A 26503-nucleotide genomic window follows, 5' to 3' on the forward strand; every position below is an offset into this window, starting at 1 on the left:
AAATAGATAAAAGAAGAAATGGGAACATGAATAGAGACCCCACCAGAGAACGAACCCCCCAGACCAGCAGGCAGCTAAAACAGACTTCCAGAGCAGGGTTCCCCGCAGAGTAAGACCTGACACTCAAAGACAACAGGAAAGTTAGGGAGAGAAATCAGTGTCCTAAGTGGGCAACCCAGAACTGGTTTCCCTGTTGCTCTTTGTTACATTCTGTTCTCTCTACAACAACCAGAGAGCTGTTTTGTTTTTTTCTTAAGTACAAGTCTCACCTGTTGAAAGCCTTTTTGTGGGTTCCCTTCCTGTTGGGTATAAATTCTCAGCCAGTCACCCGCTCTCCTGGGCACTGCATGAGCTGGTTCTTATGACCTATCTCTGCTTTGTTACTGTTCCCTTCGCTCACTAGGCCTTTCTATTCCTCCAACAAGCAAAACCCTTGCTCGCATCTGGACGTGCACATTTAGTGCTCCCTCTACATAAAATGTCCTTCCCCACGCTCTTCCCTTGGTTGGCTCTTTCTTGACATATCTCAGCGTAAATGGCACCTCCCCAAAGAGCTGAGATTTCCTTGATTGTCGCAATTAGGCTCCACTTCATTCATCACTCCACCCCGTTGCTTCCCCTCCTCCCACTCACTACAGTCTATAATTGTCCTTTGCTTTTTCATTTATTCATCTGCACAATCACAGGAACCTTAATCTGTCTTGCTCACTACTACCTTCCCAGGGTCTAAAATCAGGCCCAACACCATAGAAGGCTTTGTGTAAATATTTGTTAAATAAATGAATCCAAAAAGGACAAAGCTGGAGTAAACTGCATCGTCACATCTGAAGAACAACAGCCATTCCAGAAGGAAAACTGTGAGTTAGGACAGAGCCAAGCTGAATGGGTTATGACCTAAGCTGACGGATATGGGAAGTCTCCTCTCCTTCCTGGCTAGACACCTTTCTGCAGGAACCCATGGCCTAGTCCAGTTTCGTTGCTGCCCAGCTTGTACCACATAACCAAGGGCCCAGTCAAGGGAACATCTGAGCGCGTGATACACGCTGAAAGAGACAGCAATCTCGCAACAATCTCCCCGGTCATAAATCTTAACACCATAGGCACTTGCCTGACCGAAATGTATGGGGGCCTGTGCCACCTATGCATTCAGAAAGAGAAAATAAAGTATAGTAGCATTGGTCCTGCTTGCCTATCCTGGGGTGCTCTCAGAAGCCAGAATTCAAGAGGAATGAACACCCAGACTTCGAAATCCTCAGTCCCTTTGAGTCTTCTCAGAATAAAAGATCTTAAGAGGACAGGTCAGTAATGGCTGAACCAGCTGGTGGATTATATTTCCATATATCCTCTCTATCTCTATGAAATAACAATGGGAGTTTTACTGTGGACAGAAGCACTATCCATATAAATTATTCCCCAACAAAAATTATCCTCCCTAACTACCAAACAGGGCAGGAAAGGTTTTTTCCAGATGAAAGATGAGAGTAGGAAGGTAAAGCTGGTGTAGTTAAAATTCTACACTATAGTATCAGTGTATATTACATTCACTATATAGTATACAGTATGGGAGAGTAGTGGATACTTCACAGAATCACAATCTTTGAAAAGAGGCCCAGGAGGCTAAGTCAGATGTCATTGTTAATAGGTTGATTCCACAACAAAAAAAACGTCATTGACCATAATCCCTGTGTTACTAACTTCTGATCCAGTTAAAAGTTCAAACTGCCCCTGCATTATTGGGCTGATGGTAAGTTAGAGTCCCTTTCAAACAAAGGGACCTTTGTTTGAAAGTTTAGGGACATACAGAGTAAATGTCAGGTCTAGGGGCAACCGTCTGGCTGGTATAGCAGTCACAGTTGCATTGTGGGACAGGAAGCTTAAACGACCTAGGGGATATGGAGCTGGGGTGTAGCCTAGCTCGTGTACTGCTGAAGGGATCTTGGGAAATGATTTCACTTCAGTTCACAGAGCCAAGGCCAGAGACATGAAAGAACAGAGCAGCAAACGAAAGCCTAACATATTTGTGTTCATGACCTTGGAGGCTACAGCCCTGTAGATAATGATGTCTGCTCTGTATACTTCACTGACCTCCCTGAGAGGCGGCGGAAAGAGTTTTGAGACAACAGATTCAAGGACTCTGGAGACAAAGGACAATAGACGATTTTAGTCCTTCTGCAGTAAAGGAGAAAGGAGATATCTTTATTCAGTTGCACTGGACAGTTTACTACATAGATGGTAGGCTTTCTCGATAAAGCACTCAAGAGCTAAACCGATCGAAGCCTGAGAAATGTCGTTACCCAGGAGTCCCCAGAAACATGGGCTCTGACAGCAGGCAGGCTGTGGGCACACCCCTGAGGGAACTGTCCACTCCAGCCGCTTCCTGCAGACCGATTTCACTCTTCCCAAGCCCACTCCCACTCCCACTCCCACTCCTTGGACCCTGTCACCCATTCCGGTGCTGTATCACACACGGTAGCGTGCTTCCTGGAGCTTCTCTCTCTGGAATTTCACTGCTAGATCTCAGAATTTCGCTGCAGACCCCACTTGTCAAAGTCTCTTTCGATTGGTGTTACATCCATAACTTTGGTCTCATTATTCTCTTCACATCAGAAATGAGATGAGAATTTCTTGGCACCAAATTGTCCTTTGTGGGGCAAAGTATAAATAAGCAGCCTTGAAAGTAAGGTTTGAAACCAGAAAAGTCATTGGCAGAATAACATCCACCTTTTTACCCCCTCACAATCTTTTTAATCAGATTTTTTTCTTGCTCTTACTCTTGCTGGCTGGCGTACATGTTGTATTGTAAAATTCCCCAATTTCCTCTGTAATAACTGTACTTATAGGGACTTCTATAGGCGTAATGGCCAGGTGGTCTTTTCAGCCCTGAAAGCATCAGCTGGGCACTGGACTGAGTCATTCCAGATCGGTTTGGGGTAAGAGTGACCATGGTAACCGCACAGGGCAGACAGGCCATCCATCGGGTATGCAGATAATGAAGTTAGCCTACGTTCCCTGAGAATCCAGTATGAGCTCTCTGTGTACATATCTACCCTGGTGATAACTGTGCCTTTTCAGTTTTGGTTTTGGTTTTTGGTCGTGGACACTTGTGTGTGTGTTTTAAGTCACTTTTTGTTCTGGACTCAGATGGTTAGATCCAAGATGCCAAGGAAAATGAGAAAAGATATAAAAACAGTGCCAAAAGGCTGTTCTCAGAAGGGAATTCTTGGCCCTTAAAAATGTCCTCTATTAGTATGCATGGTAAAGAAGGCAAAGAAATCTTCTTCACTGGAAAGTTTTCAGCAACGGAACAGAATACTGGGTCTCTAAAAGATATGCATGTTTTTTTCCTAATGAGAGAATCAGCTTTGAAGTCCATCCAGGGTCCGGCTGCCTGGACTTATCATCTGGTGTCACTGTCCTCAAGGAATTTGGCAAGAGTAAAAACACCTTGGTCCTCCTCTGTTAAACAATAAGACCAATCTTTCTGGCCTGGCATTGCAAAAATTAAACAATGTGAGGGACTTCTGTTTTGCAATCCAGGATGTAAGGGGCCCAGATATCTCCGTTCTGTCCTAACCAGTAAAACTCTGAACAAACTGAAAAATCAACAACCCCTTTAGACCCCTTGGAAAAACGAGGTCACAGGGCAAACCACTGCCCCGCCCCCCCAGATTGGAGAGATAGGCAGAAACAGAGAATGACAACTCACCTGAGCAGAAACCTGTGAGCAGAAACCCCGGGTGAAAGCCACTATGGGGAAGGAGACCCAAGCCGTAACTGACCAACTCCTGCAGGCTCCTGGGGACCAGTCGGAGAGTTAAAATGGGGGTGGGGGGTGGGCAACCACAGGAGGCTCCCCATCGTGTTGTTTTACCTCCAGGACCTGTGCCAGGCTCTCACGGTGCCTGAGAAAAATCCCCCAGTGTTCCCAGCAGGGGAAGGGGAAAGTAACGATTCTGAAATAGCAGGAGCCTTCTGCTTCAGCAGACCCTAACCTACTGGGGTTTCATTGGCGCCTCACCTACCTGGGAGGTGGGAGAGACCCAACTCCAGCTCCCCGTAGCCACCTAAGAGGGGAGGGGGGAGACTGAAAAGCACTGGTCAAGTTCACCGTCCAGTGGCACAGCTTCACCAATTCACTAAAACACTGAGACCTAGTTGTAGGACCATGGAACACTTTTCCTGCCCCACACCTCCCCACCACATCACCACAGACCTATTTACCAGAGGCTTGTTTTTTTCAAAATCAAGTACATCATGTCTGGATTGAGACAAAAAATGACAAGGCATATTGAAAGGCAAAAGAACTGCAATTTGAAAAAACAGAACAAGCATCAGAACCAGACTCAGATATGGCAGGGATGTTGGAATTTTCAGACCAAGAATTTAAAACAAGATGATTAATAGACTAAGGGCTGTAATGGAAAAAGCAGACAACATGCAAGAACAGATGGGTTCTGTAAACAGAGACGTGAAAGTTCTAAGAGAGAATCAAAAAGGAGTTACTAGAGACCAAAACACGGTCAGAAATAAAAAGTGCCTTTTGGGGGCTCATTGGTAGGAGACTCGACTGGAATCAGCTGAGGACAAAATCTCTGAGCTTGAAGGTATGTCAACAGTAATCTCCAAAACTGACAAACAAAGAGTAAAACCTGTTGAAAAGAAAACAGAACAGACTACCCCAAAACTGTGCAATAACTACAAAAGGTGCATTATATGAGTAATGAGAGTAGAAAAAAGTAGAAGAGATAAAAGTAGAAGTAGTTAAAGCAATAACAAACTAAAAAATTTCACCTGGCTGGTGTAGCTCAGTGGATTGAGCGCGGGCCTGCGAACCAGACGATTGCAGTTCAATTCCTAGTCAGGGCACATGCCTGGGTTGCAGGCCAGTTCCCAGCAGGGGGCGCATGAGAGGCAACCGTACATTGATATTTCGCTCCTTCTCTCTCCTTCCCTTCCCCTCTAAAGATAAATAAATAAAATCTTTTAAAAAAATTCCCCAAATTAATGTCAAACACCAAGCCACATACCCAGCAAGATCAGCAAACACCAAGGCATATTATCTTCAAACGTTTAAAAAGTTAAAGATTAAAAGAATAACTCTTGAAAGAAGCCGGTGGGGGGGGGGGGAAACACATCATATATAGAGGAGCAAAGATAAGAATGACATCCATCTTCTCCTCAGAAACCACGCAAGCAAGAAGAGAGTGGAGCGAAATAGTTGAAGTGTTGAAAGAGAAAAAACCAACACAGAATTCTGTATCCTGTGAAATTCTCTTTTAAGAGTAAAGGGAAAATAAAGACTTTCTCAGACAAACAAGAATTGAGGGTTTTCTTTACTTCGTTTTTTGTATTCCCCGTGTAAGTGAAATCAGTACGGTATTTGCCTTTCTTTGCCTGACTCATTTCACTTAGCATGATACCTACTAGGTCCACCCATGTTGTCACAACTGGTAGGATTTCATTTTTAATGGCGGAGTAATATTCCTTTGCATAACAGACACAAACTCAAAGATATAGAGAACAAACTGGTGGATGCCCCATGGGAGCAGGTGAGGTAAAAAAGCAAAGGGATTAAGAAATACAAACTGCCAGACACAAGTTTAATATACAAATCTTGCTTTCCTCTATATCAGTGATGAACAAGTGGAATTAGGAATTAAAAACACAATACCAATTACCTTAGCACCCAAGAAAAAGAAATACTTAGGTATAAATCTAACAAACTGTATATAAGATCTCTGTAAGAAAAGCTACAAAACTCTGAATAAAGAACTCAGAGAGGAGCTAGATAAATGGCAAGTTATTCCACAATACAGGTAGGAAGATTCAAGATACCAGCATGCCCGTTCTTCCCAGCTTCATCTCTAGATTTGATGCATCCCTATCAAAATACCAGCAAGTTATTCTATGGATATTCACAATCTGATTCTGACGTTTATGTGGAGAGGCAAAAAGCCCAGAGTAACCCACATGATACTGAAGGAGAACAGAGTCATAGAACTGACACCAGCCAACTTCAAGACATGCTACGAAGCTCCAATGGATCAGTAAATCCATGGAATAGAATGGAGGGCCTAGATGGAGATCCATGCATAGTTGGCGGATCTTTGACAAAGAGGCAAAGGCAATACAATGGAAAAAAGAAAGCCTTTTCAACAAATAATGCAGCTGGATTTTCGCATCCCTATGCAAAAGATAAAAAAAGAATCTAGACATTACCTTACACCCCTCATGAAAATTAACTCTAAGTGGATGATAGACCTAAATGTAAAAGGCAAAACTAAAAACTCCCAGAACATACCATAGGAGAAAAATTAGGTGACCTTGAGTATGGCAATGACTTTTAGATATGACACCAAAGGCACCGTCCATGGAAGAAATAACTGATAAGGTAGACTTTATTAAAATTAAAAACCTCTGCCTTGAGAAATATACTATCAAGAGAATAAGTAAGAAGTCACAGACTAGAAGAACATATTTACAAAATATATATTCGATAAGGACTGTTATTTAAAATTTACAAAGAACTAAAAAGAAGTGAGCTGAATGTAAACTGGTAGTCACTATGGAAAATAGTATGGCCCATCCTCAAAAAGTTAAGAATAGAGATACCATATGACCCAGGAATATCTCATCTGAATATCCACCAGAAAACTGTGACAACATTTATTTGTGAAGGTATATGTATCCCTATGTTCACTGCAGCATTATTCACGGTGGCCAAACATGGAAACAACCTAAGTGTCCTCTGATGGGTGACTAGATAAAGAAGTTGTAGTGTGTGAGTGTGTGTGCAATGGAATACCACTCAGCCAAAGAAAAGATGAAATACTGTCATCTGCAACAGCATGGTGGATCTTGAGAATATCGTGGTAAGCAAATAAGTCAAATGGAAAAGAAAAACAAGAACCGTAAGATTTCAATCATATGTAGAATATAAAACAGAAAGCAACAAATGAATGAACAAAAAAAATACTCATGGACGCAGACAAGAGTATGGTTACCAGACAGGAAGTGGAAGGGAGGCAATGGAACAGGGTAAAGGAGGCCGAACACTGGTTATGGGAGACTTGACTGTGGGTATTGAGCACACAGTGCGATATACAGATGATGTATTGTAGAATTGTACACCTGAAGCTTATATAACCTTATGAACCAGTGTCACCCCAATAGATTTAATACATTTTTAAAATATAAAGAAACTGCCTATCTACTAGCAGTCACCTCCCATTTCCCTGTCCCCAGTCCCTGGCAATGATTTGTCTGCTGTGAGCATGACATGTAAATAGAAACCACCACCACAAAAGAAATGAGCTATCAAACCAGGAAAAGACCATCTTAAATGAGCGTTACTCAGTGACGAAGCAAGTCTGAAAGGTGCACACTGTGTGATTCCAGCAACGTGATGCATGGAGAAAGCAAAAATACGGACACAGTGAAAAGATCAGTGGTGCCAGGGGTTGGGGAAGGAAGGGATAATAACTATTCCACACATAGAACTGCTCAAGAAGAGACTGTAATAAAAGCAGGTGCATGTCATTATTCATTTGTCATAATTCAGAGGATGCACAACATGGAGTGGATTCTAATGTAAACCATGAACTTTGCATGATATCACAATATGCAAGTTCACGGATTTGAACAAATGTGCTGCATTTGGGGCAGGACGTTGATAACAGGGAAGCTTGGAACTCGGCACTTTCCTAAAACTGAACCTAAAACTGACCTAAAAATAAGTTCATTTTAAAAAGTAAATGAAATAATACATGTAAGTTCCTCATACAAGGACTTTGGAAGTCGCCACTCCATCCTAACCACAGGTAAAAAAAGCTGAACAGACAGAAAAATGAGCTCTCCCTGGTTCCATAAGAGAGGGGAGGAGGAAGGGCAACTCTCTGCCCCACAAGACTGGAAAGACAGGCAGGCAACAGCAGAGAGTCCATTGGTACGGGAAGCCTCCTCATGCCATCGTTTTTGTGGCCACAGCCCTCTTTTATTTCCTCTTATGTGTCCATGCAAAAGCACTAAGACATCTAGAGTCCTAGATTGTTTGCATCCTTCCATTCATTTATTCACTCATTCAGCAACATTAATTAAGTTCCTGCTATGTGTCAGATGTTGTTCTAATTCTTATGGGGATATAAAGATGTACAAGACACAAGCACACATTCAGTTAAACATTCAACAATTTTTGAACACTTACTATGTACCATGCACTGTACTAGGTGTTAAGGAGTCAACAATAAAGGCAGTGGCCCATTTTGAAGACAAAACAATAATAATAACAATAATAAATAAAACCAATACAACGGCCACAACCACAAAACCTGGACCCCACTGTCTTCAACATCTTTTTACTGAGGTCGTCCAGGCACACCTTCTTGAGTAGGCTTTTTTGCAGTCTCTCTCTTCCCATCTTCTCATCTGTTCCTCAATACACTCCAACTCGATTTTAAACTCAACTCTTCAAGGAAATAGTTCTAAGTTCCTTATGGATTCGATGTTGCCGAAACCAATGATCAAGACTTTCCTTCATTGCATTTGATGCCTCGGCAATATCCAACACAGTTGACCACACTTTCCTTCATTCTTCCTTTACCCTTACCTGAGGACATGCTTACTGAGGTTTAGAGAGAAGGGAAGGGAGGGAGGGAGAGAGGAAGAAAAACATCGATGTGGACAAGAAGTATCGATCAGTCACCCTGACTGGGGACCAAACCCATGACCTTCTGTTTTACCAGAGGACACTCCAACCAGCTGAGTCACACTGGCCGGGTGCACACTTTTCTTCTTGAAAAATTTGCTTCACTGACTCTCACAGTGCCATCCTCTCCTGATCTTCCTCCTGTCTCACACCTGCCTCCACTCAACATCTAATTATTGTGTTTGTCCTAGAATTTAGTCCTGAGCCATTTCCCTTTATTCATGAATATTTTCTCCTTGTGGTATTTCTATCTAATCCTGTGGCTTTAAAAATTACCATGTGCTCCCATCTCCCAAATTTAACCCACTGGGACTGTGGCATGAGGACCACAAGTGTCCTAAAACAGTCCAAGACTTTAAAAAGGTAGCCAAGAAGAGGGATCCCCCCTTCCCAGCATGAGGAACCCTGCCCAGAATAGCTCCCTGGGGGCCGCTAGGTCTCTCCCTCGAGGAGAAGAGAACACTCCCCACCAGCCCCGTGGACTCCAGGTGCAGGGTGTCTGACTGTCCGGTACAACTCTCAGAAACAGCTGGCGCTCCAGGTCCCGCCCGGCCGCCCCAGCACATGTGCTCCTCTGCAGATACAGCTGCTTTCCTGGGCGTTCGTGATGCAGGTAGAGGCTAGAGTCCCCCACTGAGATGCAGACCCACGTGGGGGGCCCAGGGATTTCCTGACCCCTTATGCATCCAAGTAGGGCAGAAAGAGGTGAAATTGTGCCTTTTATTCCTCAGCCTTTGTGCATTTTCCTAATATCTCACATTATTTAACCCACGTTGTAGCATATTGGGGAATTCTTCCCAAACTCTGCTGCCGACTGGTAGTAACTCAGAGGGGCCCCACCTTGCATGACACGCCCTGACCTTCCTTGAGCATGTGGACCATCCAGGTGACCCAGCACATTTGCTTAAAAGGCGATCCTTTCACCCACTGAATTTACTTGGCACCTTTGACAAAATTAATTGAGCATGTGAATTTAGACCATTGATTCACACCACATGCAAAATGGGTCATAGACCTAAATGTGCACCTCTTAGGTGAAAATCTTCATGGTCTTGATGAAAACACGAGTGGTAATAGCAAAGAATTGAAAAAGTGGCACTTCAAAATTAAAAAGACGTGTGCTTCAAAAGACATTATTAAGAGAATAGGAGGAGGAGGAGATGGGGAGGTAGGTGGGAACAGAGCCCAGTTCTCCCTGTGCCCAGCTGGAACACCCAGCTGATCTTCTGAGGAACAGAGTGAACAGCCAACGGCATCCCAGCTTATATAAAGTTTAGAGGCCAAAAACTGCAGAGGACATTGAAAAACAGACGGTGAAGAGATTGCACTAGCACGNGCAAAATGGGTCATAGACCTAAATGTGCACCTCTTAGGTGAAAATCTTCTTGGTCTTGATGAAAACACGAGTGGTAATAGCAAAGAATTGAAAAAATGGCACTTCAAAATTAAAAAGACGTGTGCTTCGAAAGACATTATTAAGAGAATAGGAGGAGGAGGAGATGGGGAGGTAGGTGGGAACAGAGCCCAGTTCTCCCTGTGCCCAGCTGGAACACCCAGCTGATCTTCTGAGGAACAGAGTGAACAGCCAACGGCATCCCAGCTTATATAAAGTTTAGAGGCCAAAAACTGCAGAGGACATTGAAAAACAGACGGTGAAGAGATTGCACTAGCACGGTAAGGTCCCTGGCACCTGCGTGAGGACCAAGGCTGCTGCGGCCCCAGCCCAGCGCCTGCCACAGGATATAAGGACAGTTAGGAGGGACCTGGATGCTGGAAGTCGCTGGGGAGAATAAGATGAAGCGGGAGACACAAAGAGGCGGTACACACCCGCTGGGACTGTGGACGCCCAGAGAAACTGAGGTGCCGGGCAACAGCTGGAGAAGGAGGAGTTGGGCCATGTCGGCCCCTGACTCAGTCTCCAGGCTGGTTGGAAAGTTGGGCTGCGTGAAAAGCCATGTGCTTGTTAAGAACATCGGGCAGCTGCTTTGTTAGGAACTGTCCTACAGCTGCTGGCTCGCCGGAAGGGCGATTTCAGCTGCGCGCGCCCAGAGACTGAGTGGCCGAGTAGAACCGCGCACCTGAGACTGACTCACACGGTGTGCAGCTGAGTGGCTGGCTTGAGCCTGGCAGCTCATGGAGGACCTGGGCGGGAGCTGGGAAACTGTGACTATTGCGGCCCAGACCTGCTCCCCATTCTCTCAAAACCACAGGAAGGGAGAAAAGCGAAGCCGAGTCCCCCTCTTCCTGTGGCATCCAGGAAGCCCAGCAGAACTCGCTGAACGGGTTTAAAGTCAGCAGGAGGCTTATTTTTTTTCTTTCCTCTATCTTTTTTTTCCTTTGTTTTTCTTCCCCGAAGTGAAACAATAAGACGTGAAGTTACAAAGGGTCCAGAGACAGATCCAAAGGAGGAGCCCAAGGTTAACCACAAAAACTGAGAAACTGAGACAAATGTCACTTTGCTGTCCCATACAGCTGGCATTTTATTGTTTATGTGTATTATATTATTTTTCATTATGTTTACCCCTTTCGTTTTATTAGTAGTTTTAATTTATTTTTTTAAAGATTTTATGTATTTATCTTTAGAGGGGAAGGGAAGGAGAGAGGGAGAGAAATATTAATGTATGATTACCTCTGGTATGTCCCCTGCCAGGAACTGGCCTGCAACCCAGGCATGTGCCCTGACTGGGAATCAAACTGCAATCCTTTGGTTTGCAAGCCCACGCTCAATCCACTGAGCTACACCAGCCAGGTTATTAGTATTTTTTAAAATTTCTCCTCCTGATGTTTGTGTTCCTCATTTTATTTCTCTGTTTAATTGCATCATTTGATTGGTTTTCCTCATTCATGCTTTATTGTATTTTAATTTTCCTTCTTTTACTTCACCCATGTTCCAATAACACACAACTCTTGATCAGGTACTTTCTATTCTGGTTATCCAAATTATGTATTTCTCATCACATTATTGTTGTTCTAGTACTATTGTAAATAACTATTGTTCTATACAGTTGTATATACTACACAGCAGCCCTCCCTGATCTCAGCCAACTTCACTTCAACCCTGAGAATTATTATTGTTGTGGTTAACTCTATTCTCTCTCACATTACGCCTAGTTTCTATCCTTTACTCTCACTATATTTCATCATCTAACCTTGCACAAGCGCCCCGTTTTCTGGATTCAGCTCAATATGATCCTCCCCTCTAATAAGAGTCTTATTTCTCTTTCACCTTTTATAAAAAGTGGCTAGTTGGGTGAAATATCATAGTTAATGCTATACTTATCCAAAGGATCTCCTATCTCTTCTCTACTTGCTGGTACTTTAAATCCCATAAAGTACTCTCCCATTTTGCCTACCCCCTACCACTGGTCACATACAAGAATAGGTGGGAGCTGTGAACATCAGTATACCCACTGGAGGAGAAAAGCCACCAACAAAGGAACCATCAAAAGGTACAAACCCAAGTACAACAAGAGAGCCCACACAAACAGAAGAAAGGGCAAACGTAGAGCATCCCAACAAGGAGATCAAAGAGTCTACACCACTGAACCCCACCGAATTCCTACCATAGCAGCTCACTCTGCAGAGACAACTAGCAAAGCAAAACATCAGAAAGTGCAGAAACAAACAAAAAGAGCCGCATAAAATGGGGAGACAAAAAAAAGAACATGCAACCAAAAGGAATGAAAAACTCCCCACTAAAAGAGCTAAATGAAATGGAGGTAAACAAAGTATTAGATATAGAATTCAAAATAATGGTTATAAAGATGTTCAAGAAACTCACAGACAACTATAAGGAACTGAGTAAGAACTACATCAGCATGAAAAAGGAAATAGAAAAACAAGGAAGAAATGAACAATAAAATCTTGGAAATAAGAAAACACACTAGAAGGAATTACAAGCAGGCTGGATGAAGCAGAGGATCAAATCAGTGAGCTGGAGGACAAGGTAGAAAAAAAAATACCCAGATAGAGAAAAAAAGGAAAAGAGACTCAGAAAGAATGTACAGGTGGTAAGAGAGCTGAGAGAAAACATGAAACATAGTAATATCCATGTAATAGGGATACCAGAAGGAAAAGAAGAGCAAGGGATAGGAAACCTGTTTGAAAAAGTAATGATGGAGCCCTGGCTGATGTAGTTCAGTGGATTGAGTGTGGGCCTGCAAACCAAAGGGTCACCAGTTCAACTCTCAGTCAGGGCATATGCCTGGGTCACAGGCCAGGTTCCCAGTAGTGGGCATGCTAGAGGCAACCACACATTGATATTTCTTTCCCTCTCTTTCTCCCTTTCTTGCCCTCTCTAAAAATAAATAAGTAAAATATTTTTTAAAAGTAATGATGGAAAACTTCCTTAATTTGATAAGAGAAAAAGTCATACAAATCCAGGAAATGCAGAGTCCCAATTAAGAGGAACCCAAAGAGGCCACTTCAAGACACATCATCATTACAATGGCAAAATTCCATGACAAAGAGAGAATCTTAAAGGCAGCATGGGAGAAACAGGAGGTAACATACAAGGGAGCCCCAATAAGGTTAGCAGCTGACTTCTCAATGGAAACGCTCCAAGCCAGAAGAGAATGGCAAGAAATATTCCAAGTAATGAGAACCAGAGGCCTGCAACCAACTTTATCCAGCTAAGATGGAAGGCCAAATAGCAGATCCCTTCATGGATCAGAAGAATTAACATCATCAAAATGTCCATACTACCCAAAGCAATTTACAGATTCAAAGCAATACCTATTAAAGTACTAATGGCATATTTCACAGACATAGAACAAACACATCAAGCATTTATATGAAACCATAAATAACCCAGAATAGCTGCTGCAATTTTGAGAAAGAAGAGCAAAGTGGAGGGATCACAATACCTGATACCAAACTATATTACAAGGCCACTGTAATCAAAACAGCCTGGTACTGGCATAAAAACAGACACATGGACCAATGGAACAGAATAGAGAGCCCAGAAATAAACTCAAGTCTCTATGGTCAATTAATATTTGACAAAGGGGGCAGCAGCATAAAATGGACCAAAAATAGCCTCTTCAACAAATGGTGCTGGGAGAGCTGGACAGCTCCATGCAAAAATATGAAACTTGATTGCCAACTTACACCATACAGAAAAATAAATTCAAGGTGAATGAAAGCTCAAATATAAGTCATGACACCATAAAAGTCCCAGAAGAGAACATAGGCAGGAAAGTCCAGATATCACTGAGCAATATTTTCACTGATATGTCCCCTAGAGCAAGGGACATAAAGGCAAGAATAAACAAATGGGATCTCATTAATATAAAAGGCTTCTACATGGCTAAAGAAAACAGCATTAAAATGAAAAGAGAACCAATCATATGGGAAACATATTTGCCAATGATACCTCAGACAAGGGTTTGATCTCCAAAAGCATTCAAATGACTCCATTCTAAGAAGACAAGCAACCCAATTAAAAAATGGGCAAAGAACTTGAACAGACACTTCTCCAGGGAGGACATACAGAGGGTCCAGAGACACATGAAAAGATGCTCAATATCGCTAGCTATCAGAGATATGCAAATTAAAACCACAATGAGATACCACTTTCCACCAGTCAGAATGGCTGTCATAAACAAAGCAACAAACAACAAGTGTTGGAGAGGTTGTAGAGAAAAGGGAACCCTAGTGTACTGTTGGTGGGATTGCAGACTGGTGCAGCCACTGTGGAAAACAGTATGGAATTTTCTAAGAAAACTAAAAATGGAATTGCCTTTTGACCCGGCAATTCCACTGCTAGGGTTATATCCTAAGAACCCTGAAACACCAATCCAAAAGAACCTATACACCCCAATTTTCATAGCAGCACAATTTACAATAGCTAAGTGCTGGGAGCAACCTAACTGTCCATCAGTAAATGAATGGATCAAAAAACTATGCTACATTTACACAATGGAATTCTATGCAACAGAAAGAAAGGAGCTCCTACCCTTTGCAACAGAATGGATGGAACTGAAGAGCATTATGCTAAGCCAAACAAGCCAGGCAGTAAAAGACAAATACCATATGATCTCCCCTTTAACTGAAACCTACAAAATGAACAAGCAACCAAAATATAACCAAAGACATTGAAATTGAGAACAGGCTGACGGTGACAGGAGAAAGGAGGGAGGAGGAGAGAGGGGAGGGGATAATAGGAGAAAAGGGTGAAGGGTTAATAGGAACAATTATAGAGAACTCACGGACAATAACAAGAGGGTGTGGAAACAGGGGAAGGAGGTGAGGAGGCTGGAGTCGTGGGAAGGGGTGGGTGGGGAGGGCAGAAAACTGTACTTGAACAACAATAGAAAAGAAAGAAAAAATAAGTCACAGATTGGGAAAATATTTTCAAATCATACATCTATTAAGAAACTTGTATTCAGGATATAAAGCACTCCTACAATTCAACAGCAAGAAGATAAATCACCTGACTTTTTAAATAGTCATGTTAATTATGTCTCCATAATGCTGCTTGGAAAGAAATTTTAAAGGTGATGTGTGGCCCTTATTTGCCTTGCCCTTTATTTTATTTCACACTTTCCAAAGAGTTTATTTTTAATTGTATTTTTCAGTTACACTTTACATTCAATATTATTTTGCATTAGGTTCAGGTGTACAGCATAGTGGTCAGACAATTGCATACTTTACAAAGCATCGCACTCAATGTTTTAAGTGCCCACCTGGCATCATACATAGTTATTATGGTGGTATTGACTCCGTTCCCCGTGCTGTTTCATGTCCCCATGACTGTTCTGTAACTACCAATTTGTACTTCTTAATCCTTTCTCCTTTTTCACCCAGTCCCCACCTCCTGTCCCCTCTGGCAACCATCAGTCCGATCTTTGTATCGATGAGTCTGTTTCCGTTTTTCTTGTTCATTTATTTTGCAGTAGAGTTTATATGTATTGGCTCCGCTCGGAGACCCTGAACTCTTGTTCTATTGGCTCTGTGTTTGCAGAGAATTCCTGGAGAGACGCTAATTGTCATCTACCAGACTCCAGCACTGCCAACAGGTGGGGGAATGATACCTCAGTCCTGAAGGGCACAGGGCATGTGAATGGTTCCCTTACAGGAAATTCTAGCAGGCAAAGGTGTGTGGCGCTCTTCAATGACCTCAGATAAGGTTCCACACGTCTCAGCCAGACCAAGGGCCTTTAGCAAGGGATGATCGCTTCAGAAAACAAGCTGTTAAAACTCAGGGACTACACTCAAAGTTTCCTAAGCAAGTACCGTATCTTTGGACCATAAGACACACCCAGGTTTTCGAGGAGGAAAATAGGAAAAAAAATTTGAAGCACAAANGTTTGCAGAGAATTCCCAGAGAGACGCTAATTGTCATCTACCAGACTCCAGCACTGCCAACAGGTGGGGGAATGATACCTCAGTCCTGAAGGGCACAGGGGATGTGAATGGTTCCCTTACAGGAAATTCTAGCAGGCAAAGGTGTGTGGCGCTCTTCAATGACCTCAAATAAGGTTCCACACATCTCAGCCAGACCAAAGGCCTTTAGCAAGGGATGATCGCTTCAGAAAACAAGCTGTTAAAACTCAGGGACTACACTCAAAGTTTCCTAAGCAAGTACCGTATCTTTGGACCATAAGACACACCCAGGTTTTCGAGGAGGAAAATAGGAAAAAAAATTTGAAGCACAAAATGTGGTAAAATATTTCATAACATACTATTGGACCAATGCAAATGTAAACAGAACTCAACAGCAGCATTAACAACCATTATTCCTCCTAAATTTGGTGGGAGGGCGAGGAGTACATTTTATAGTCTGAAAAATACGGTATGTCTGAGACATTGAGAGTCAGGTCCGAAGTGGGAAGAGGAGAATGTCCACACGCAGGGAGAGGGAAAGCCTGGAGTCGGGTGTCAGACCCAATCTCTGAGGAGCCCTGCTCCCAACAACTGAGGAAAACCTTTCCGATCGCCATGTGGCACCTTCATCGGGGTAGACGGTATGCTCGGCCACCAAACAAGCCTCAGACATCTGAGAATCAAACTCATGCACTCTGACCACAGGGGTCCTGAATTAGGAACCAATAACAATAAGACAGCTAAAGAAAAACTCAGTCTAGGCCCTGGCTGGTGTAGCTCAGTGGATTGAGTGCGGGCCTGCGAATCAGAGGATCGCGGTTCGATTCCCAGTCAGGGCACATGCCTGGGTTGCAGGCCGGTTCCCTGCAGGCCAACTCCCAGCAGGGGACGCACGAAAGGCAACCATACATTGATGTTTCTCTCCCTCTCTCCTTCCCTTCCCCTCTAAAGATTAAAATCTTAAATAAAGATTTAAAAAAAGAAAAACTCAGTCTTAAAAATGAAACAATGTACTCCTGAATAATTCACGAATTAAAGAGGAAATCACAGGTAAGTCAGAACACATTGTTCGATGAACGATGTTAAAAATCCAATACATCGACATCGTTGGCCACAGCTAGCACACATTGTTCGATGAACGATGTTAAAAATCCAATACATCGACATCGTTGGCCACAGCTAGCACAGTCCTTGGAGAGAACTTTACAGCTTTGAATGCTGGGAGTCGAAACGAGTAAAGGGATTGAGTTCGTCCTTGACGATTTGACTACAGGAACCCTGGGGAAAAAGAGCAAATTGAACCCAAAGTAAATAAAAGGAGGCAAATCATTAAAAGAAACTGATGAAAGAGAAAATGGACAGACCGTACAGAAATAAATACAAAGGTCAATTTGTCTGTACCTCACGCACAAAACTTCATTTCAGGGGGATTCTACCTATACCAGAACCACAAAGACTTCAGGACAAAAAATTGGGAGAGTAGTTACGGGACTAAAAATCAGAACAACCAGAACGCAGTTGCTTCTGGGCTAAAGCGGGGCCTGGGGGTGGGATCTGACAGCAAAGGGGGGCAGGAAAGAGCCTTCTGGGGGGCAGGAAGTGCTCTCCGTCCCATTTTGTGTGGCGGTTACACGGGTGCGCAGACTTGTGCGGGCGCATTGGACGAACGTGGAAGACCTGGACGTCTGAAGGCATGTAAACTACATCCAAGTTGGAGCGGAGGCTGGGCAGCGCCCTGATGAGCTTGTGGGCATGGAGTCTGAGCCACTCTGAGGCACGGGCTTCAGAGCACCCACAGCATTTTCAGTTAGGAACCTGCTCGGGGTGGTTTTGCAACCCAAATGGGAGTCGAATGCAAATTATCATGAAAGAGCCATGTGACCCACAACTAGACTCCGAATCCCATGATACAGGCCAGAGACGCAGGCGGTTATCACCAGATAGCTCCCCCTGAGCTCTCCAGGGGCGGGGGGGGGGGGGGATCAAAACTGACTTTCTGGATATGTTGGGCGGGAAAGAAAGTCACCTCCCATAGAACATGGTGACGGGAGCTGCCACCATCACACATTTCTTGACTTTGCAAGGTGGCAGCATTTCAAACCGCACTCTGAGAGGGGACACAGTGGACTAAAGCGGCTCCCCACCACCGCCCCCCACCCAGGTGCATTCGCCTCACAAAGTGAAAAACCCCCGTTGTGCGGGAACGTCTCCTTGACGAGCTTAAATTCACAGACTGTGGATCCCCAACAGCCGGCGCCGCCGCCTCCGGCTGTCCTGTTGTGGGTGGAACCAAGGCTCTTCATCATGCTGTGGCCTTGAAGATTGCTTTCTCTTCCTGGGCTTCGGAGGAGAGATATAAGCTGCAGTTCCCTACACCGTGGGAGGAGGGATCCTGGGATTGAGCAATGAATATGCAGTAGAGTCCAAGGTGAAGAGGCTGAGCCAGAGGGTTCAGCACATAAAGCACCAGCTGTGCCTTGGGGTGACATGGACAGCGGCACAGGCTCCTTCAGCTGGCTTTCAGCCACCTCCCAGGTTAGAGCTTTTGCAATTTTCTCTCCAGGGCTCCTGGGTGTGAGGGGTGGGTTTTGCAAACATGGAGTAGAGGGAACAGAACAGATTTTGGCGAACCTGTCACCGCCTGGCCTCAGGTTTTGGCCCTCTCTGGGGTGGCCCTTTGTGCCAACCTATTTCCCTATGTTTTCTGGTTAGAGTATTTCTTGGTCCCCAGGTGTGGCCATGGCTGGGTGGAGCTGCCTTGTGACTGGCGCTGGAGGCTTTCTGGGACAGAGGATCATCCAGTTGTTGGTGGAGGAGAAAGGGCTGCAGGAAGTCCGAGCACTGGACAGAGTTTTCAGACCTGGGCTGCGGGAGGAATTTTCTAGTAAGTGGACTCAAGTCATGGGTGTGGAGCTCGGTCCTAAACCCCGTGTAAGGATGGGGAGGGGTGCTTCTCCAGTGAATTAAAACACGCGGTAGCCAATCAAAGCTAACCCCTGGTGCAAAAGTCATCAGAAAGGAAATTGCAGATGGTGCAGTAGTAGAGATGCTGGGCTGGGCTGGGCTGGCCGTGTCAGGAGACTGAACTCTGACCCGGACCCAGAACAAGGGAGGCCTCTGGGCCCCTTTCCTTCTCATCCACAAAACCACATATTGGCTCCCTCCCATGTCGACAACTCCTCAATGCTCTGAAACTTTTGACCTGGCAATTACTGCCAAACGTCTACAAAGGGCAGGTGTGCACCAGGAACCTGGAGACGCCACCAGGGGGTCCCTGCTCCTCTTCGTCGCCCCGGCCTTTTGGTGGCTTCACTCAGCATCTCCAGTGCAGGTGAAATAAACCGAAGTGAAGGTGAGGCTGAGCGTGTGGGTGTGTGACAGTGAGCCAGAGAGTGAGAAGTAGAGAGTGGGAGAGAATAAGGGGGAGGGTGTGACGAGAAGAAAGGGGGTGGAGAGCAGAGAGGTGGCCCAAGAGCACTGGGCGGGAGCCGGGGACACAGTGCAGGCTGCAGGAGTGCGACACGCCTCTGCGGACTCCCTGCTCGCCTGTCTTTGGCCAGATTCTCTGCTCCTCACCACCAGGAGGGCAGGGGCCAGAGATGCTGCTGTTGGCATCCCCCTGCTTCCCCACCCCACCCCGATTGCTGCCCCTGATGCAAGTGCAAAACCTGGACTTACTGTGCACTTTCCAACCCGTTTGACCCTCTGAATCCTGCAAATAATCCTGTGAGGAAAGTAGGAAAGGGGGGCACCGCATCTGGACAATGACGAAATCAAGGTCACAAGGATAAAGCTTTGTCGGAGACCTCTGGTTACTGAGTGCCGGAGCTCAGACTGGCGCCTCATTGCAGGGGCCCAGGTCATGTGGCTTCAGGGCTGACTCTTGGCCTAGTGAGTTCCCTCTCTGTGTCCCCAAACCCATTCCCTGGCCCTGGCCCCTGGCCCTACAGACTGGGTGTCTACAGGCTGCCCAGGAGACCCGGTCCCCCAGCAGAACCCCCACCTGCTCTCCTGGACTGTGCCCAGCACCCTGCTCCTCCTTCCTCTTCTCTGACCTCTTCAAAGGTCCTGTTTCCTCCACCTTCCGCTTCAACCATGTCTCCCTCCGAGAAACCGATCCACAATAATAAACATCAGGTGTTTGTAATCATTGCCACTCAGCAACGTTCGCAATCTGAGGGACCCCCCAAAGGGAATCAGCTAGAGCACAGGCAACAAACACGAGGCCTGCCGCCAGAATCTAGCCCTCCACCTCGTTGTATCCGGCCAGCACCTCGTTTCTACCCAGTGGCAGTGCCAAGCTCTCAAGCGAGTTGACTGTTGAAAAGCCATTACATTTATACAGTCCTAACATTACACTCGGTCCTTTGAAGGCAGCTGTGAGGCTGCTATGACCCCCGGTGAAAAGGAGTTTGCCACCCTGCCCTGCACTTACTCTGTGCTTTCCACCTTCTACTCAATTTTTACGGCTTTCTGATTTCCCTTCCCAGCCATTTCCTGAGATAGGTCTTCTGATTTCCACTTTCCAGGTGAGGAAACTGAGGCTCAGGAAGTGAAGGAGCAGGTCTAAGTCACACTTGCAGTGACAATTCGGTCTGCCCCCTGCCTTCCAGCCTCGCTCACCTTCCCTGCCACCCAGGGCAGGCCTGGCACACTTCTGGGGCCGAGTAAGAAGCCCATTTCGCTCAAATTGGTGTGTGGGGGGGGGCCAGAGAACAGTAAGAGAGGAATTCAGAGGGAAAAATTCAGGGCTGGAGGATTTCTTTCCTGGGTTACAACTGGGAACAACCATCTGTTCTCCTGAAGTCTGCTGAGTCTGCTCTGCCCCCTGGAAGACCCCAGAGTGGAGGGAAGACAGGGGAGAAGCTGCTAGAAGTCGGCCTGAGAGTGGCATTTTCCCTGATATGTCCCCTACCTCTGCCCTTCCTTCCTCTGCCTCCCCAGCTCTCCATCGCTGCTGACCTCAGCAGACTGGCTCAAAAGACTCAATGTGTCTCCCAGGGGGTGGAGATGGGGCTGGGGGAGAGCGGAGGTGGTAGGGGGGAAGTCTGAAGCCAAGTGCGCTCCTACCTACCCCACTAGCCTGCAGAGATGCAGAGAAACCGGGCCAGGGCGCTGGGGAAGCCTCAGTGGTGAAACCTTGGCTCCCGGCACCAGCGAGACTGAACACGCAGTTGCTTCTGCGGTGTGGGCTGGGTGGGAGGGAGGCTCAGGGAAAAGCTCCCAGGCAAACCGATGGTTAAAAGCACAGACAATGCTGCCTGGGTTCAAGGTTAGCTTTGCCATTTTCCAGCTGTAGGACCTTGAACAAGTTAACTTCTGCTACGCTCTGAATGTTTGTGTCCAATGTGATGGTGTTAGGAGGTGGGGCCTTGGGAGGTGCTTGGGTCAGGAGGGCAGAACGCTTGTAAATGGGACTAGTGTTTCTACAAAAGGGACCCCAGAAACATCCCTCACCCTTCCATCACGGGAGGGCACAGCCAGACGGCACCAGCTATGTGTCAGAAAGAGAGCTCTCACCAGAACGCTGCCATGCTGGTGCCTTGAATTTGGACTTCCAGGCTCCAGAACCACGGTAAATAGATTGCTAATGTTTTCACGCTCCCCAGCTGTGGGATTTTGTCGCAGCTGCCTGAACAGACTCAGACCGCCCTTCTGTGCCTGTGTCTGTCCTCATCTTTACAGAAGGAGGGACGCTATCACTCATCCCATAGGGTTAAGAGGAGCACATGAGTGAACATGCCAAACACTTAGCACAGTGCCCGGCGCAGAGTAACACGTAAGGGCCCTCCCTCTATTCCATCTTTGTAGGGGCCACCTGACATCACACTGGGGAACTGTTACTTTAGCACAGGGGTGTCAAACTCATTTTCACAGGGGCCATATCAGCCACAATTGCCTTCAAACAGCCGAATGTAATTTCAACTCCTTAAAGTTAGAGAATAGTTACATTTCTACAGTCCTAAAATTACATTTGGCCCTTTGAAGGCAGCTGAAAGGGTGATGCGACCCCTGGTGAAAATGAGTTTGACACCCCTGTTTTATACCCTCCACTCCAATTCACTGTGGCCAGGGCACACTTCCTACACCATTTGTTCCTTCCATGGAATGTGCCTCCCCCCTCCCTCCCCGAAACCTGCCTGTCCTTGCGAAGATCTGGGTAAAACGCCACCTTTATCAGGAAACTCCCAGATCCAGAAAGCCCTCCAGTGACTGACGGGTGTCCACACAGAGCTCCAGAGCAAGGTCAAGCTGACCTTGCTGGAAGGAGACATTCAGGATGAACAGTTCATAAAGAGAGCCTGCCAGGGCACCTCAGCAGTCATTCACGCCGCCTCTATCATTGACGTCCTGAACGTCATTCCACGAGAGATCATGATGAATGTCAATCTGAAAGGTACAGTATCCTGGGGAGAAGGCGGAGGGCGTGGGCAAGTGAGGTGGGAAACGGCACAAGGGGGGGAGGAGCAGCCCCATCGCCGAGCGCCTGCTGAGCTCTGCACTTTGACTGTGCACTCGCCACGGGGATCAGGTTCTTAGAAGAGAACACGAAGGCTGAGAGAGGCCAAGCAACTTGCATGGCCCTTCGGTCAGAGAGGGAGGGCTGTGGGACCCAAAGGCCACCAAAGCTCTTTCTACTGCTGCCCCCATCAAATGTGGACTAGACTCCAACCTCAAACTCTTGATACTCAGCCACCTCCCCTGGGCAGGAACCAGGCCTCACAAATGCGTCCTTTGTCATCATTTTAGCCCTTCTATGTGGCTTTACTGTGGTGGTCACACAGAAAGGCCAAGAAAGAAGCCAGCTACGAGTGATGGGCCGCAGCTCTGGGCGGGTCTCCTCCCAACAGGGCTTCCTGAACAGGAACAGTGGTACCCAGACCACTGACTTCCTGTAACATTTTCTTAACAGTAGTGGCATCCCATTATCCAAAATACCGTCTCTTCATCTCACTACCAGGTCTACTCTTAGACCAGTTCCTCAACCAGGTGTGCCGAGTACACCTTAGGTCCTCCAACCTTAAGTGCTTGGTGGCTCTTTCAGAATTGTGGCTCTCCAATCCACTTTAAATCTACATGCATTCGCTCAAGGATTTAGCTCAAGTCCCTTATTAGCTTGTCAGTCCCTGACCTTGTCAGCTCAGTCCCTTATTAGCTTGTCAGAGGATGTCATAACATCCTCTGACCCCAGAGGCCAGTCTCTCTAGGACCATAGCACCCTGCCGCCTAACCCTTCTGTCCATTATGCCCTGCACTCCAAAATTTGTCTACTCAGAGATCTCTTTTCTAAGCAGTTTATTGCTTTGGGTCTCCAGCCCAAAGCAGCACAATCTCAAAAAAGACCCCTTTGAGTTTCTACTTAGCCACACCCCTAACCACCCCCACCCCGAGGAGGGTGTTGAGAGGAACCAGTTTCTCGAGTTTGGTCTCTCTCTCGAAATTCCTGCTCTTCACGCTCCCAGCAAAAGGAGGCTTGAGATCCCCTGAGAACTGTTAGGAGGCATCAGTTGACTAAACACAACATCACTCCCAGGTTTAGAAAATACTTCACGATGATCGTCATTTCCATCTCTGCAGGTAAATGAGCTCCAAACATTCTCTGCCTCTAGATTTATTTTTTTTTAAAGTGAGGCTGTCTCTCCCCAAAACCAAATTGCATAATGACCTTAAAATGGATTTTTAATGCAAAAAACTTAAAATGATGGTTTGTGCCAGAAATCCCTTGTAGGGAAGGTGGTGATCACTTCCACGAGCAAAGGTTTTCTACCCAGTTAAAGGAATTCTACCACATGCTCTCGTTATAAGAACTGCCGCCAGGGGGCGGACTCGTTCCGATTCTTCACCAGGCTCTACCGGCAAGGCTAGGGCAGAATTCTGCAATAGGAAGTAGAGGCAGGGTTTATCACCCTCACTTTCCAAACCTGGGTAACTGGAGTCACAGGCAGAATTAGGTGTGGCCTTTGTAGAGAACACGCAAACGGAAACAGAATCTGGATCGCCACCTTCTCCCCAGAACCCACCACTTTGATCAGTGACTCTCAAAGAGGGGTCCTTGTGACTATATTTCTATTGGTCCTTAAGTAGAACAATGCAGAAAGTTCAAGATATGCGTACATGTAAGAGTGTGTGTTACCTATAAACAATTGTGTGTGTGTGTTTGAGGTGAGTCCTTCAACTGTTCTCTTTTGCCTAACGACTAGGACTACCCATATTTTGAGAGTACAGCCTCCTAATTTTTAAAAAATTTAAAGCAGCCTGTCACTGATGAGGCAACAGAGATTTTAAAAATGACCATTTTTAAACCTCTATAGTCAGGAAAATATAAAGGGGCAGCCCTATGTCCTTTTCCAGAATTAGAAGTATACACACAGGCCCGTGGAATCCAAAAACCTAGAAATGTTTGCGCTCCAGAACTCCATATCCGTCTCTTTATTTTTGCATTTTTCCATGGTGTTAGCACAGTCAGCTCTCAGCCAGAGACAAGGAAAAGCTCGCTTGCGGTCTGCACGGACGCCCTCCCGTGGGGGTGGGGCGGGGGACGTGGTCTGCAGCCCTGGGTCCTTCGGGTTACCCTCTGACACTGACAGCTCGCTCGCTCACTGTGGGCAGGTACCCAGATCCTGCTGGAGGCCTGTGCCCAGGCCAGTGTGCCGATCTTCATTTATACCAGCACCATCGAGGTGGCTGGGCCCAACTCCTACCGGGAGGTGATCCAAAATGCCTGTGAGGAAGACCACCTTGAAACGACGTGGTCAGCTGCGTACCCATACAGCAAAAAGCTTGCCGAGAGGGCTGTGCTGGCAGCGAATGGGTGGGCTCTTAAAGATGGCGGCACCCTGTACACGTGTGCCTTAAGGCCCACGTATATCTACGGGGAAGGAAGCCCCTTTCTGCGTGGCTTTGTTGACCAGGCCCTGAAGAACAATGGCATCCTGCCACACAACAGCAAGCTCTCCATTGCCAACCCTGTCTATGTTGGCAACGTGGCCTGGGCCCACATTCTGGCTCTGAGGGCCCTGCGGGACCCTGAGAAAGCCCCGAACATCCAAGGACAGTTCTACTACATCTCAGATGACACGCCTCACCAAAGCTACGATCACCTCAATTACAATTTGACCAAAGAGTGGGGCTTCTGCCTTGATTCCAGAATGAGCCTTCCTATATGGCTGACGTATTGGCTGGGCTTCCTGCTGGAAATGGTGAGCTTCCTGCTCAGTCCCTTTTACAGGTATCGGCCTCCCTTCAACCGCCACTTAGTGACCATGTCAAATAGCGTGTTCACCTTCTCCTACAAGAAAGCTCAGCGAGATCTGGGGTACGAGCCACTGTTCAGCTGGGAGAAAGCCAAGCAGAAAACCACGGCGTGGGTCGGATCCCTGGTGGGGCAGCGCAAGGCAGGCCTGGGAACAAAGACTCACTGAGCCGGGTGACGAGGGCGTGGATGTGGGTATTCGACAAGGGCGTGACTGCCACGCTCTCCCCCTCGGGCTTCATACAGAAAGGAACGTGGGCCCGGGTCCTGCCGCGTTCTTTTTACAAGATGGCAATCTCGCTGTCTTCCTCCTACCACTCGTCGCTGGCCCAACCAGAAGCTTGCTGCCCAACCCACCCTCCGGAAGGCACGCAAGGAGATTCGCTGCAGCTGATTTGCTGATCCCAAAGTCTCAGCGGCTGGTTCTGAGCGATTTGGGCCTCTTCTAATTCAGGCTTTTGCCCACTGGTTCCATTTCCTTTGTTAATCGCAAAATTTTCTTACAATTCTGATTCCTTTACATAGCTCAATGAAAAGAATAATAAATGTTTTCATGCCTAATCTGAAGGAAGTCGTGGTTTATGTGAATGCATGTCTTCCTCCTTTCTCCTTTATCTCTAGTTATCACCATCCCCTATTGGAAAAGCTGCATGAAACTGGGGTGGGCAGAAGGTTCTGGAAGGGGGAACTAAGATCCACTAAGCACCTACTATGTTTCATGCCTGAAACATGTGACCGACACATCTCACCACCTTTAACCCTCACCAGAGTCCGATGCGGTGGGAACTCTCGTTCCATCAGTAGACAGACAGGTCCGAGGTCGTACTAACTGGTAAGTGACCAAGCCATTGAACCTGGATAGACTTACTTGAAAGCCCTTATTTTGCCACTGAATCCTGCAGCCTGAACTGCCCAAAATTTACAGCAACATAAGGGGCGGTTGGGCTTGTCAGCAACACAGCAGAGCCCCTGGAACACTGGCCACTGATCCTTGGGAGGGCCTGGCTCCCCTGGGTCACCTACTTCTTGCCCAGTCTTGTGCAAGACTCCCTAGAACCCGAGAGCACCCGAAGGGCACCTGGGGGCATGTGCAAGCCCCTGTCAGGTGGCCTGGGCAGGAGAGGGAGAAGCAGAGACATAGCCAGCCCCTACCCCATGCCCATCTGCTCAAAGGTCTCCAGGACACACCTGGATATATATGTGTTGGCCACTCCAGCAAT

At 46.4% G+C, this 26503-nt stretch overlaps 1 protein-coding gene across 1 annotated transcript; it reads left to right on the forward strand.

The window, feature by feature from the left end:
* Nucleotides 1-18769: 18769 nt before the first annotated feature.
* Nucleotides 18770-25584, forward strand: HSD3B2 (hydroxy-delta-5-steroid dehydrogenase, 3 beta- and steroid delta-isomerase 2). Its single transcript, XM_037038833.1, has 3 exons — nt 18770-18914; nt 22263-22427; nt 24641-25584. Exons 1-3 carry the CDS (start codon nt 18770-18772, stop codon nt 25450-25452), a joined length of 1122 nt encoding a protein of 373 aa, XP_036894728.1. The 3' UTR covers nt 25453-25584.
* The last annotated feature ends 919 nt before the right edge of the window (nt 25585-26503 follow it).

Source organism: Sturnira hondurensis, unplaced genomic scaffold (genome assembly GCF_014824575.4).
Source record: "Sturnira hondurensis isolate 20B ecotype Veracruz unplaced genomic scaffold, ASM1482457v3 Scaffold0024822, whole genome shotgun sequence".
Classification (NCBI taxonomy): Eukaryota; Metazoa; Chordata; class Mammalia; order Chiroptera; family Phyllostomidae; genus Sturnira; species Sturnira hondurensis.